Here is a 15,833-nt window from a genome sequence, read left to right as displayed (position 1 = left end):
ACATTCCCTATGGAAAAGGCGATCAAATTGAACCATGGGCAATTGGATGGTTGGGTTGCTAAAGAAGCAAGCCACCCATATGGGGTTACTGTCTGGGGATCTATGAGATGTTGGTGACCTATTCTTCTTAATCACACTACCATTGCAGTCTATGATGGTAGAAGAACTGGTTTCTGGAAAGACAAGTGGTTAGGTAACATGAGTTGATCAATAATGTTTCCAGATATGTTTGATTTAGCTCTAAATCAGAACAATACTGCGGCAGACATATGGTCTCCTCAAGGGTGGAATTTCTTCTTCAGAAGAAGATAGAAAAAGATTGAATGACTGGAAAATTCCAAGAATGGTTGAGTTGCTTAAATCTCTTGATACATTCCAACGGCTGAAAGATGGGATGGACAGATTATGGTGGAATGGACACAACAAAGAAGTATACAAAGTAAGTTTGAATACAAGCGTCTATATGATACTAGATGGCCGAACAACATCTGGCCGTAGAAACAAATTTGGAAAGCTCAAACACTTTTGAAGGTGGCATGTTTCTCTTGGCTATTAGCAAAAGAGGCAGTCTTCCTACATTGCAGAATTACTGATCAACTATGGAAGATTTTTATCAATCTCAGAGGCATACAAAGGACAATGACTAGCAAGATTGTTGACACTCTTTGTAATTGGAAAGAAGCTGGAAGCGGAGCCAAGAATAGGAGAATTTGGAGAAGCATCCCAGCTTGCATTTGGTGAACTTTTGGAGGGAGAGGTACGCTAGAAATTTTGAAGATAGGAGTAGGACAGTCCAGAGAATTTTTGCTTTTGTAGGGGGTGTGAATGACAAATTAGAGGTGTGGAGGCAAACTCTTGAGTCTAAAGGGTTCAGGGTGAGCAGAAGCAAGACAGAGTATGTGGAATGCAAGTTTAATGACGTGAGGCGGGAGAATGAGGTAGTAGTGAAGCTGGAATCACAGGAGGTATGTAAGAGGGATAGTTTCAAGTATCTCGGGTCCGTGATCCAGAGTAACGGTGAGATTAATGAGGATGTCTCGCACCGTATTGGGGCGGGATGGATAAAGTGGAAGCTCGCGTCGGGGGTGCTGTGTGATAAGAAGGTGTCGCCCAAGCTTAAAGGCAAATTTTACAGGGTGGTAGTCCGTCCGGCCATGTTGTATGGAGCGGAGTGTTGGCCAGTTAAGAACTCCCACATCCAAAAAATGAAGGTGGCAGAAATGCGGATGTTGCGCTGGATGTGTGGGCTGACTAGAGGGGATAGAGTTCGGAATGAGACTATCCAGGAGAAGGTTGGTGTGACTCCAGTGGAGTGCAAGATGCTGGAAGCCAGATTGAGATGGTTCGGACACGTGAAGAGGAGAGGCATGGATGCCCCGGTCCGTAGGTGTGAGAGGCTAGCGTTGGATGGTTTTAGGCGGGGTAGGGGTAGGCCGAAGAAGTACTGGGGTGAGGTGATTAGGCGGGACATGGAGCAGTTACAGCTCACCGAGGACATGACCCTAGATAGGAAGGTCTGGAGGACGCGGATTAGGGCAGAGGACTAGGGCCAGTTTGGGTCGCTAGTGTAGGGAATTACTTGGTGGGCTTTTCTCTGTTTTATATTACTTATGGGTGCCGTATTTATGATATATAATCTTGTACTGTGCTTTACTATGTGTTTGTGTGGTATCTCGTGCCTTGAGCCGGGGGTCTATCGGAAACAGCCTTTCTACTTCTTTAGAGGTAGAGGTATGGACTGCGTACATCTTACCCCCCAAACCCCACTAGGTGGGAATACACTGGATTTGTTTGTTGTTGTTGTTTTTAGTGTACAAGGAAATCTCCTATAGAAGCAGAAGATATCCTAGGAGTTTAGAGTCATGCTAGGATCAAGAGTTTCTTTTATTTCTGTTGTAAAGGGATCTTTTTTGCACTACCTAACTGCTGGTTTTTAATACGTCACTTTCTCAAAAGAAAAAAAAAAGTGAAAATATTTGAATTTTGACCATTCCTCAACTGCAAGATTTGTTCACGTATAAGCTTGCCCTTTACTGTAAACCGCAACAAGCATCTCTTCTCAAGGAATTCATCATCTCACTGGAATAGGCTTTCTCAGCAGTTAATCGCTGATAGCAAATTTGAATATAACATTAAACAACTAAAGTCCAAGAATATCCAGCATGGTAAAAAGAGTAATCTGCCACCATGGATTAAAGTATTCTATGCATGTGACATTTTGGATTAAAAAAATATATTCTATGCATGTGACATTTACAAAAACCTATCATATATAGCTCAAATATTATTCAAATAATTTACGGAGTTGTATTTGAGATTATTTTCTGCAGGTTGATTTGGGTGGTCCAACCATAAAAACCAGAGGATAACGTAAGGAAAGTAAAAAAGAGAATAACGAAAAAATTCTAAATGCTAACCAATTATGCCACCTCCAGCAGTTGAACTAGCCGAACTATGGTTTCCACTTCCGCTACCAAATTCACAAGGCAAACCTGTGTCACCATATGAAATACCACCCCTTATATAGCTGCCATTATAATACGCATCACCACCCCTTCCACCATGTCCAGCACCACTGCTTAGGCCATTGGGTAAGAGCACACCACTGCCCAACCCTCCAGTGCAACCTTCATACAAAAAAGCATCATTTAGCTCTGAATCTGGACAAATAAGATTATAGAGTAATTGATAGAAAATTGTGGTCTTTTAAGCTCCATTTACGTATTAAAGGATTTTCTTGTTCAACAGCAACATGAAAGCTTACAAAAAGGGCAAAGATAATGAAGGAAAGGAAAAGGAGATAAGCATACCTAACCCTGAGGCACTTATTGATCCTGTAGATTTCACAATAACTGTTCTAACCAAATGGAAATGAACAACAGACCCTTCTAAGAAGCCCTCAACCAAAACATCTTCAACACGGCAGACCTACACGAATGGAACAGATCAGTTATGTTTGGATCATCTCGAATACAGAACAGCAGTCAAAGCCGAAATCTACTTAAACAGACATAGGTACAAAGATGAAAGATACCCTTGAGTGATGAACTTGATAAGCACAAATACCTGAAGAGTAAAAGATAGTGAGCCATTTACATTGCAGTCCTCAGGGGGATATATCAATTCGATTGGGCAACCAGCATGTCCACAAGAAAGTCTTATTGTCCTGCAATCGTGAATAATATCTTGCTGAAAACAATAATAACTCCAGCAAAAAGAACTAGCTGTAGATAGTTGTGCCTTACGTGTGATTAACACCTGCATTTTCGAGGGGACCACGCAAAACAGACCCACGACCAACCTTCACACATAAATAGAGAAATACTGTCATTAGCACGCTCACAAATCAATACTTATGCTGTATTAGGTTTTCAAGTTTCATATGCAAAGAAAATTCAAAATAGCATTAGCCAAAGACGAAAAATCAAGCAAAAGAATCTCAGACTACCTTTACAAATCTAAAAACCTGAGATCAAGTGGAGACATAAGCCCTTTATACAATGTCTGAAACTAGAAGATCATAGCCAAAACAGAGTACAAAGTGGCTGTTTGATAGAACAATAACACAGTCCCCCACAAAGGTAGAATTTGTGCCCCCATCCAATTCCATCATCGAAAGTACTTTATGTTTAAGGCTTTTAGCCTTAACAGGTATTTATGTTCCTACCATCTATATTCCTACACATACTTATCAAAATTCTACCCTATCATAAATCATACAACAACATCATACCCAGTATATTCCCACATATTAGGGTCTGGGAGGGTAGAATGTACGCAGTCCATACCACTACCTCAGGGGTGAGGTAGAGAGGTGGTTTCCGATAGACCTCCGGCTCGAGACCAAACAACGTATGAAAATACATAATATAAGAACAAGAAATACAAGGTAGTAACAAAACAGATAGTAACGAAACACCAGACAGCAGAAACAAGATTAACACTAAATAATACCACCAACAATCTACCTGAACCACAAACAACACCCAAAAACTCCAACAAGATCCTACCCATGAAACGCTACAACTACTAGGCCCCATCCTACTGACCTTCTACCCTAATACGCGTCCTTCACACCTTCCTATCTAGAGTCATGTCTTCGGTAAGCTGTAACTGCTCCATGTCATTTCTAAGCACCTCTCTCCAATATTTCTTCGGTCTACCCCTACCTCGCCTAAATCAATCCATGGCTAACATCTCGCACCTCTGAACATAGGCATCCCTGTCTCTCCTCATCACATGCCCGAACCATCTCAACCTTGCTTCACGCATCTTGTCTTCTACCAAAGTCACTCCGACATTGCCACGTATAACCTCATTTCTAATCCTATCCATCTTAGTAAACCCACACATCCATTGCAACATCCTTATCTTTGTCATCTTCATCGTGTGAATGTGAAAGTTCTTAATTGTCCGACACTCCATTGTAGTCTAACTGCCACTCTATAAAACTTGTCTTCAAGTCGAGGGGGCACTTTCTTTTTTCTGATAAAGAAGTCGAGGAGGCACTTTCTTATCACACAAGACTCCGAATGCGAGCCGCTATTTCACCCACCTTGCGCCAATATGATGGGAGACATCCTCGTAAATCTCACCATTTCCCTATATCATAGACCCAAGATAATTTATCATAAATCGTAGATATTTATAATCCAGAAAGAGTGCAAATAGGATGACCCCTATGCTACTCTGCTTCTTCAACTCAAACCTAACATAACATATGGTAGTACTATCTCAAACATAAAGATCTTATCATTTCAAATTGAAAGATATTGTTTTTGTTTGAGTTCTAGTTGATTTAGTTATCTTATTTATTTGTGCAATGTTCATTATGATATTCTCTTAAAATAGCGCGAGAAGCAAACCCTTGGTCATTTTTTTTTACTTCTCGCTTTCAAAAATATTGTCCTCAACCAATGTAGGACTTAACAGTTCCCTACCAGGAATGAACTGAACAACTGGAGCTTGGATAACAAAACAAGGGGGGGCTAACATTGATAAACACAACAATAGGGATTGATGGTCTTGCTCTATTACAAAGTAGGATTCTAGATATTGAGGGAGATTGTCTCGTTCCTACTATATAAAATTCATATTCCTACTCATATTCTAACACTCCCCCTCAACCTGATGCATATAGATTATATGTACCAAGCTTATTGCTAATGTAATTAATACGAGGACCAGTGAGGGACTTGGTGAAAATATGTGCAAGCTAATCACACGATTTCACAATTTTGTAATAGTATCTCTGGAAATAGTATCTCTGGAAAGTATCTTCTCTCACAAAGTGACAATCAATCTCAATGTGCTTAGCCCTTTCATGAAATACCGAATTTGATGCAATATGAAGAGCAACTTGGTTATCACATACAAGTTCCATTTGACGGATTTCTCTAATTTTTAGCCCTTTCAACAACTATTTAATCCAAACTAGCTCACTAATGGCAACCAACATTGCTCGATATTTTGCTCCTGAACTAGATCTAGCAACTACACTCTATTTCTTACTCTTCCAAAACACCAGATTACCTCCTACTAAAATACAATATTCAAATGTAGAACATCTATCACAAGGTGATCCTGCCCAACTAGCATCTGTATATACAATGATCTGTTCATGACATCGATCCTCGAAGAGCAGTTCTCTATCTGGAGCTGATTTAATATATCAAAAAATGCGAACAACTGCCTCCCAATGACTATCGTAAGGAGAATCCACATACCGACTTACAAGACTCATAGGATAGGAAATGTCAAGTCTGATCACGATGAGCTAATTCAACTTACCAACTCAACGCCTATATCTTCCAAGATCACTGAGTGGCTCTCTTTGTCGTGCCAGGAGTTCAGTATTTGGATCCATAGGAGTGTCAATGGGTTTACATCTCATCTTTTTTGTCTCATTGAGAATGTTTAAGCCATACTTGCATTGCAAAATAATTATACCTGATATGGACTTAGCAATTTCAATACCTAGAAAATGTTCCAGTCTGTCGAGTTCTTTAGCCAGGAAATGTTGAAAGAGGTGTTGCTTCAAACTAATGATACCATCTTGATCATTGCCGGTATGAACGATATCATCAACATAAACCACCAAACAAATACATAGATTTGGAGCAGAATGTCAATAAAACACAGAATGATCTACTTCACTATGAATCATGTCAAACTTCTGAATTACTGTGCTAAACTTTTCAAACTAGGTTCTAAGAGACTGTTTTAAACCATAAAGTGGCCAGTGCAATCGACACACCAGACTAGACTCCTCCTAAGCAACAAAATCAGTTGGTTACTTTATATAAACTTCCTTCTTAAGGTCACCATAGAGAAAATATTCTTAATTTATATTGGATAAAAAGGCCAGTCTCAAACAACAACCATGGATAGGAAAAGACGAACAGATGCTATTTTAGCCACGAGAGAGAAAGTATCACTATAATCAAGCCCAATATTTGAATGTACCCCTTGGCAACAACGCGAGCCTTCAGCCATCAATTTGGCTGTCCGGACCAACTTTTAGGGAATAAACCCAACAACAACCAACAAACCATTTACCTGAAGGGAGAGGACTAAGCTCTCAAGTACCACTTGCATGTAAAGAAGTCATCTCGTCAATCATCATCTATTGTCATCCTGGATGAGAAAGTACTTCTTTTATGGACTTAGGGATGGAGACAAAGGACAAAGATGATACAAAGGCATAATGGGGTGATGACAAATGATGATAACTTAAAAAGGGTATAATGAGGATTAGTATTATGATTGGATCGTATACCTTTTTGAAGTACAACCAGTTGTTTAGAGAAGACAAGTGTGTAGTAGGTGCAGGGTCAGGTGAGGTGCAGGTGCAGGACGAAAATCATCTGAGCCTAATGTTGTATGTGAACGATGATGATAAGTCAGGAGTGGTGGCATTGTAGATGAAGTTGTAGAAGGTATTGTAGATTCCTCAAAAAGTCGGTGCAGGTAAGACTGGTGGCACTATGGATGGAGATGTAGAAGTAATTGTAGGATAATCAAAAGTTGATATAGGTCAGACCTTAGATATGTTAGGATGATCACGATCTGAAGAAGATGTGAAGTAAGATCGAAACTCAAAGAATGTGACATCAACTAACATATGGTACCGACGAAGAACAGGTGAGTAGCAATGATATCCCTTTTGTACTCAAGAATAACTAAGAAAGACACATTTGAGAGCACGAACGGTTAATTTATCTTTCCCTGGGAGAAGTTATGAACAAAATATGTACTCCCAAACACGCAAGGGGGAAGAAAGTATAGAGTTGACTGAGGAAATACTAAATAAGGAATATTATTTTGAATGACGGATAAGGGCACCTGATTAATTAAACAGCAAGAACAAAGAATTGCATCACCCCAAAAACGTAGCAGAGCATGGATTGAATGAGAAGAGTGTGAGCAAGTCCTGATGAGGTACCTATTCTTCCCTCTGCTACTCCACTCCATTCTGTTAAGGAGTATACAAGCAAGAAGTCTAATGAATAATTCCTTAATGAGTCATAAATCATTGAAAATGGGAGGACATATATTCTAAGGCGATATCACTACAAAACATACGAATAGACACCGAATTGATTCTGTATTTCAGCACAATAACTCTTGAATATAGGAAACATTTCAGAGCGATCTTTCATCAAGAAAATCCACAATCTTTTATCAAGAAAATTCAAGTACATCTTGAATAATCATCAATGAAGCTAACAAAATAATGAAACTTTAAGGTTGAATTGACTCTATTAGGACCCCAAATAACAGAGTGAACTAAGAAAAAAATAAGACTCCGAACGACTCTCAGCACTATTTTGGAAGGTAGTTCGAGTGTATCTTCCAAGTTGGCACGGCTCATAATCTAATGTGGACAGACTCGAAAAACTAGGCACCACCTCTTAAAGCTTGAACTAACTAGGATGTCCCAAAAGTTTGTGAATTACATCCAAAGAATCTGTAACTGGACATGCAATAGAGGAGTCAGGAGAGGTAAGGTAGTAGAGACCTTGTGATTCATATCCTACACCAATTGTTTGTCCCATACTACGATCATGCATGACAAGAAAGTCCAGAAACAGTATGACACAATTTAGGGCACGAGTCATACGACTGACCGATGCTAGATTAAAAGGACAACCAAGGACATATACAACAGAACTATAAGTGATAGAGGATAGGGGATTAGCTTGTCCAACTCCTTTAGCTTTGGTTTGGTTACCATCGGCTAAAATGACAGTCGAAAGAGACTGTGAATACACAATATTTGACAAAAAGTAATATTTCACCAGAAATATCATCAGAAGCGCCAGAGTCCACAACGCATAATCCAAAGGTAGGAGACTGTGCAGTTGAGGCTAAAATCTACTTACTAGATCGATACTGAAGATACTCATTATATTCATTTTCAAATAAATACACTCATTGATTACCTATAGTGTTAGACTGAGCAACATGAGCATTTTTAGGTGGTCAACCATGCAAAGAGTAGCATATTTCACGAGTATGTCCAAGTCTATTACAATAACTACACTTAGGTTGAGAATAGCATACGTTACTCATGAGTGTGCCCAAGCTTATTATAATAACTACACCTAGGTCGAGATCTTCCAAAACGAACTCCTCCTCGTCGACTCTTCATGGATTATGACGTTTGGTATTTTAATTTCCTCATTAAGGGTTCAGACTTAATCATATGAGTAAACCAAAATCGGCAATGAACGTTGTAGAAATTATACTAAACTGCCAGAAAAATCAAAAGGGGTTTGACAAATCTCATTGAAAAACTGACAAAGGAGCTAATAATAGTGTTGGTTTTTGCACAACATTGACGCAAATAGACGATGACGCAAATCAGCCCTGACAATCACCGGGAATTGACGCACTATGACCTATCTGACTGAGTTTCTCACCAATGCATTGATACTATGTAAGAAATATAAGAGAAGAATATTATTGGATTGTGCATCAACATTATTTCACTGAGACCCTATTTATACACACTACATTCCAATCCTTTTTCAAGTAGGACACCACGTTACTATATTATTCCAAGTAGGATTCTATATACTATTCTTATTCCTAACCATATTCTAACAAGTCCAATGTTAAAATGTTGTGCGGATCGTCGGAGTCCCATCTTGAGGCATTGTGTGGACCATATGAGTTTGAGTTGATATAGAAATGTGGGCCTAGATTGAGAAGGTAACATGCAAGGACCATAGGGTCCGTGAGATAATATAAATGATCAGGAGCGCTTGTAGATATGAATTCGTCCCTCATGAGTCACTGACTTGGTACCTCCCTTGCAGTGTGCACGTTGGTTCTGAAATGAGTTTGACAATAAGGTTGAGAAGTGGAATATGTGATAAAGATCCTGTCTTTACTCCATTTCTTGATTATTTGCTTGCTTTAACTCATTAGTTAAGTTGAATCCATCTACTTGGTTTACTTGAATTGTGATTGTTGATAATTGTCAAGTACATGCTTTTATTTCTGTTATTGCTCTTTTACCTTTAGTTCATTATGTATTGCACAGGTAATGGTAAGTTTGTTTTTTTCTTCCAAAGTAACTCTTGCCACTACCTTGTTGAGAGCGGTCATCGGAACTTGCCGGCTACACCTTCACTTCCGTTCCCATACTACAGTTGTTGCACTTCTGATCATTTTTGGATGCCCTTTTCAGCAAAGCTCACAAGTTCCAACGTTGAGGATCCGGTTTTATGGAGAGCCACCTGCCTTCTTTCGCAGGAGCCACTACGTCCCTTATCTTATTGTTATTTCTTAACTAGAGGAACTTTGTATTAGTTGACCCTAGAACTTTCGTCTAGTTTCGTGACAATGCGACACCTAGTCTTGGAGATGTTTAGTATTATGCTTTGGGATTTATAGCTTCTGCACTCTTATCAGATTTACTACCTTTTATGGTAATTCATTATGTTAGACCTAATCAATGTTTCCGCGTATATTGGTTTGGGTTAATTAGTATGTGGTTAATTAGTATGTGGTTTAATTATAAGTCAACTTGTTTCTTTATCATCGAAACAGAAAAATTTCTGAGAAGACAACTGAAGATGCAGAATAGTTTCAATCGCTGCTCCAAGCCACACAAACGAACATTATATATCTTACCCAGTATGGTACAAATAGTTTCACTAACCGTTAAAATGGTAAATACAGTTCAACGATTTTTATAATCAGAACAATTCAATTGATATGAAACACTCAATGATTAAGGTGAGAAATATCCTGATACTCAGCTGGTTTGAGAGCAAGTTGAATAGCAAGATCTGAATGAATACTGGTTCAGAAGATTTAGATGAGGATAGTATAAACTTGTTTTTGACAGAAGAAGACAAAAGCAGATGTTGAACATAAAAAGAGCAAGCATTAAGTAGACAAAGAGCCTAACATTTATGCTGTAGAACAAGGACAAAATCAAATGTTGTGCTTCAATAAGATCTCCAGGTCCAGTTAAGTTCAGTGAACCTTGTCCATGAACTCCCAAATTCGCATTTGATTGTATCACCGAGGATCCCTGCAGCCAAAATGTTTTGATGGGTAATGAAGAAAGAAAATATAACTAAAACGGTAAGAGTAAGGTAAAAGAAAGAGTTACCTTTAGCACAACTAAATTGCTCACTTCAAATAAAGATGTTGCAACAATTGCATCACCATCACCATCTATAAGCATTTTTGAGTTCAACATTAACTGGATTTTGACAGACATTCGCAAAGACCCATAGATCTAGAAATTTGCAAGAATCTATTAAATACAATACCCAACAAATATGTTCCAGAAATAAATTAAAAAGACTGACCAATTAAAAAGGAGACTTTAGGTTGTGCATTTTTTTTACTGGAATAGAAAGAGGGTAAAACACTAGAGAACATACTTGCCTTAATTACTGAGTCACTCATCAAGAGCTCTTCAGCCAGCAATTCAAACTCTGATAAGGCATAATGTACAAGCCCAAAGGACAAAATGGCACCATGTGATAAACTAAGTTGTCCTCGAACCTAAATGACAAATAGCATATCAACTTCACACACGCCCAATTAAGATTAACTGTCAAATTTATATGCATGAAGTAGAAGAAAGCCAACTAGAAACAAATGTCAGACACAATTTTCAAATTATGAACTTAGGCTTCTGTTCCTGGAACATGATATGTGCCCAGAAAGGCGTAAAAAGGACAAAGTAGTAAAAAAGACAAAGGAAGTGCTAAACGAAAATGCAAAAAGAAGAGGGAAGTGGCGACACTAGTGTTTATTCTACTTCCAGATATTCATACCAATTCCTCTCAATGGGGTTGAAAAACTGCAGTTGGAAAAACTGAACCCGCTTTTGGGGTGTCTATTTGGTATCATCTTTATAACAGCTCCATTTACAACAACAACATACCCAGTCTGGGGAGGGTAGAGTGTACGCAAACCATACCACTACCTCAGGTGAAGTAGAGAAGTTGTTTCCGATAAACCCCCAACTTAGAACCAATAACAATATAACAAACACAAAACATAAATGTATATAAACTTGTACAGTATGCAAAATAAACTATCACCGCTAGCCACAAGATAATACTAGAGCCACAAGGTAATACTAAAAACTATCTATCTGAAACCATAGAGATCACTCAACACCACGAACAAGAAACTTCAGACACAAATAAAGAATGCTCCCCTACTGTTATCGACGTACTCCCACCCCCTAATCCGTGTCCTCCACACCTTTATATCAAGGGTCATGTCCTCCGTAAGCTGTAACTGCTCCATATCATGCCTAATCACCTCTCTCCAATATTTCTTCGGCCTACCTCTACCCCGCCTAAAACCATCCATAGCCAGTGTCTCACACCTCCAAACTGAAGCATCAGAGCCCCTCCCCATCACGTTCCCGAACCAACGTAACCTTACTTCTCGCATCTTGTCCTCCACCGAAGCCACTCCCACCTTCTCCCGAATAATCTCATTCCTTATCCTATCTTTCTTGGTATGACCACATATCCATCGCAACATCCTCATCTCCGCCACCTTTAACTTTTGGATGTGGGAGTTGTTAACAGGCCAACACTCCGCTCCATAAACATAGTCGTTCGGACTGCAACAGCTCCATTTATAGCCAATATTTTATTTAGTTGATTTTTACACATACATTACTTCCGTAGGGTTTGACTACTAAAAAAAAATGCCACAACATGCCCAAGTTACTTGAAAGTTTTCAGTGAGAAAAAGGCTAGATACAGTCTGGACAGTCAACCCACTGCTTCGACATCTGCCAAATCCCAAATTCATTCTGACAGAGGCAAAATACCCGACTATGTTATAATTAGTAGTACTTGTCACACGAACAGAAGATATGATGGACCTGTAGACGACTCCAAAGTAAAGGAACAGTAGCTCGTGCATGATCTTGAATATAAATGTTTGTCCACAGAGGGTGATTCGGAAACTCGAACAGAAGTGTATCAGTATCTGTCAACAAGTCGTGATTGTTAACAATGAGTCTTCGAGGAACAGCATCGTAGAATGTCCCTGCACCACCTGCATTTGTGGGACAGCCAAAACTTCTTCCCCCTGTCAAACAACAAAAAGGAAAGGCCGTGACACCCTACCCACAATACCACATATTCAATTACAGTCATCATGGATACGAAAACAAAGATTCCATGATCCACAAAATTCCATATGTGATGTACAAAGAAAATTATCATTTTAAGTCGAAGATAAAGTTCTCAACTTTTTTATCGGGTTAAATAAAATTATATTAAATCAATATCCAGTGGATGCAATCGATTATAAAAATATAGCAAGACTAGTACAGAGATATCTTCTCCTAGTTGCTCAAGGAGCTAACAAAGTCCTAATGAGCAATAACATCAGAGCGTTACTCCAAGCAAAAATATTAAGCATCTATTGATTCATCTGGCATAATGTTAAATATAGCAGTTCTATGATTTCTTTCATTCAGTCTTACGTAAGGAACATTGTTTTGAATGTTTAATAGGAAAGGCACTAACACCCTACCCACAGTACCACATATTCAATTACAGTCATTATGGATACGAAAACAAAGATTCCATGATCCACAAAATTCCAGATTTGACATACAAAGTAAATTATCATTTTAAGTCGAAGATAAAGTTCTCAATTTTTTTATCGGGTTAAATAAAATTCCACTCAGTCAATATCCAGTGGATGCAATTGATTACAAAAATATTGAAAGACTAGTACACAGATATCTTCTCCTAGTTGCCCAAGGAGCTTACAAAGTCCTAATGAGCAATAACATCAGAAGAGTTACTCCAAGCAAAAAGATTAAGCATCTATTGATTCATCTCGTATAATGTTAAAAATAGCAGTTCTATGATTTCTTTCATTTTTATAGCCATTGTCGCTTACAAGTCTTATGTAAGGAACATTGTTTGAATGTCTAATTTGTGATTAAATATCTGCAGAAGATTGTGTGATGGTTAACGTGGAAGACGGAAGACTCCATGAAACTATAAAACCCGATAAAATTAAAGGAGGTTTGTTGCAAGTTCACTGATGTTTTTACCTGCTTGTTCTTGAGTTGCTATTTGCCTGTAAATTTTGGAAGTCGTTTCCTCATTGTTTGTTTCTGATGCCAGGATGTCGTAGTTGTTAGAATATAAGTAAAACAGAAATAGTATATAGAATCCTTCTTGGAAAAGGATTGTAATGTAGTGTCCTACTCGGAAAAGGATTGGAATGTAGCGTTTATAAATAGGGTCTTATGTAATAATGCAGATACACAATTCAATAATATCTTTCTCTTATAATTTGACGTGGTATCAGTGTCTCATCGATCTTGGCAGAGAACTAAAAAACAAAAAAAGCTTACACAGCCGACGGACGGTTATAGCTCATCTAGTTGCTCGTCTGGTCAATGATTATGTTAGCAAAAGTTGGGGCACCATGCTTCTTTTCGGCGGCTTCTCATATCTAATTTGCATAGCACCGTGCATCTTTCCGGTGTCTACTTTCTCATATCTTATTTGTGTAGCACCATGCATCTTTATGGTGACTACTTTTTTATAACTAATTTGCATAGCACCATGCATCTTTCTAGCGACTACGTTCTCATGTCTGATTTGCATAGCACCAAGCATATTTCTGAACTATTTTCTCATATTTGAGTTGCATAGCGCCGTGCGTCTTTCCCGACTAATTTCTCATATTGTGTAGCACCGCGCATCTTTCTAGCGACTCAAATCCGATTTGTGTAGTTCGATCCGTCTTTTCGGTGACTCCTCAGATACGTAGTTTCATTTTTCGTTAGTGTTGTGCAAAACCAACACCACCAAGAGGTCTAGTGTCTCCTTGCGACCAAACCCCAACCAGCACCATTGTGAATCGACCTCCCACGCGCCTCCACGTGCTGCTCGGAAGATTGTCACCTCCACCGAGAATTGACCGCGCAACGGCGCGTGAGACACTTTCCGACCACTTCTCTAGCAATTTTTCTTTTCTGGTAGGGTCACGCCATCATTTACATATGTAACACCTGTTGCACAAAACTATTCTACTCTTCTTTCATGCTTCATGTTAGGCATGATCCTTGAACTGCCAACCAGCTGAACGATGCTACCTTGGTAGGTGATTTGGTTCTCCATATTAGCTTCCAAGGCCAATCTGGCAATCTTCCATGATATTGCCTCAGCTAGCCATTTCCTCATACAACTCCTTGACAGTGAATCCACCTTGGCTTTTGGCCCCATATCAGTTTGTCTTTTTCTTGTTGTTGCACCTGAATGTCTTGAATTTTGGTCATAAATTCCACCATCTCTTCAGTTTTCCAGTCGTGACATTGTCTATGGCATTCTCTCCTGAAACTAATGTTACAGGAGTTAATCTCCCGGAGCTGCTTTACTGAGGCTTTAGGATCATAAACAAAACCAGACACTACCTAGTATCTTCTTTCAAAACCCTGTTGCCATTCCCTCTGTCTAGCCAAAATAAGGTATTTTCTCCATTATCTACCTGTATTTTCACGTTACCCCTAACATGTGGGACTGCTGTTATTTTAGTGTGTCTAAAACCCTCTGCTCCATGTTTTATCTGGCACTACTCTCCTCCACAAGGCCTCCTCATCATTACTATATCTCCATAGCCCCTTCATCAATTAACTTTTATTGAGAAGTGTTAAGTCACTAATCACTATACCTCCCCTTTCCTTGGGCAAAATAATCCTTCACCAAATGAAACTTATGTTAGAGAACTATTGCCATCCCAAGGAAACCTTCTTATTTTGTCCAGCCGAGAAAGTACCTTTCCTTGAATTGAGAGAAGAGGGACATAAAAGAGGTTGGAATGTTGTCCAACACACTATTAATCAAAGTTATTCCCCCGCCCAAAAATAAGTATTGTGATTGCATTGTAGCCAGTTTCTTCTTAAACTTCTCAACTACTCCCTGCCACACTGAGATGTTTTATATATATGGCTCACAATGGAAATCCAAGATATGTGGTAGGAAAAGTATGAATGTTGCATCCCAATATTTCTGCCAGGTCCACTGCATTTACTGGATGGATGACTGATTTGCAAAGATTAATGTGTAATCCCAATATTTTATCAAATATGAGTAGCAACTTAATGTATCTCGTCTAATTTTGCTCAGTGCTACAGAATGTATTATAAGAAGAAGAAAAAAAAAGGCGTGGAACAGTGACTTTCTCCCCTGTTCTGACCCTACTTAAAAGTCATCACTGATATTGGATGACTTTATCATTCTATTGATGGTTCACATTACTCGGATGAAGAGAAAATATGATAAAGGGTAATCTTTCCTCAGCCCTCA

The 15,833-nt window shown here is 38.9% G+C and overlaps 1 protein-coding gene across 4 annotated transcripts in view; it reads right to left on the bottom strand.

Moving 5' to 3' along the window:
* The window catches only part of LOC107870850, a 44,773-nt gene that overhangs the window by 8,513 nt on the left and 20,427 nt on the right, over positions 1–15,833 (bottom strand). For all 4 annotated transcript variants that reach the window (XM_047413141.1, XM_047413143.1, XM_047413142.1 and 1 more), the window contains exons 3-10: positions 12,380–12,588; positions 10,912–11,031; positions 10,631–10,759; positions 10,424–10,549; positions 3,246–3,301; positions 3,067–3,166; positions 2,811–2,928; positions 2,418–2,627 (exon numbers count right to left, since the gene is read on the bottom strand). In XM_047413141.1, coding sequence (XP_047269097.1) covers positions 2,418–2,627; positions 2,811–2,928; positions 3,067–3,166; positions 3,246–3,301; positions 10,424–10,549; positions 10,631–10,759; positions 10,912–11,031; positions 12,380–12,588 — 1,068 coding nt within the window. The remainder of the gene's footprint in view (positions 1–2,417; positions 2,628–2,810; positions 2,929–3,066; positions 3,167–3,245; positions 3,302–10,423; positions 10,550–10,630; positions 10,760–10,911; positions 11,032–12,379; positions 12,589–15,833) is intronic.

Source organism: Capsicum annuum, chromosome 5 (assembly GCF_002878395.1).
Source record: "Capsicum annuum cultivar UCD-10X-F1 chromosome 5, UCD10Xv1.1, whole genome shotgun sequence".
Classification (NCBI taxonomy): domain Eukaryota; kingdom Viridiplantae; phylum Streptophyta; class Magnoliopsida; order Solanales; family Solanaceae; genus Capsicum; species Capsicum annuum.
Note: the sequence above shows the minus strand (reverse complement) of the source record. Positions and strands in the feature narration are given on the sequence as shown.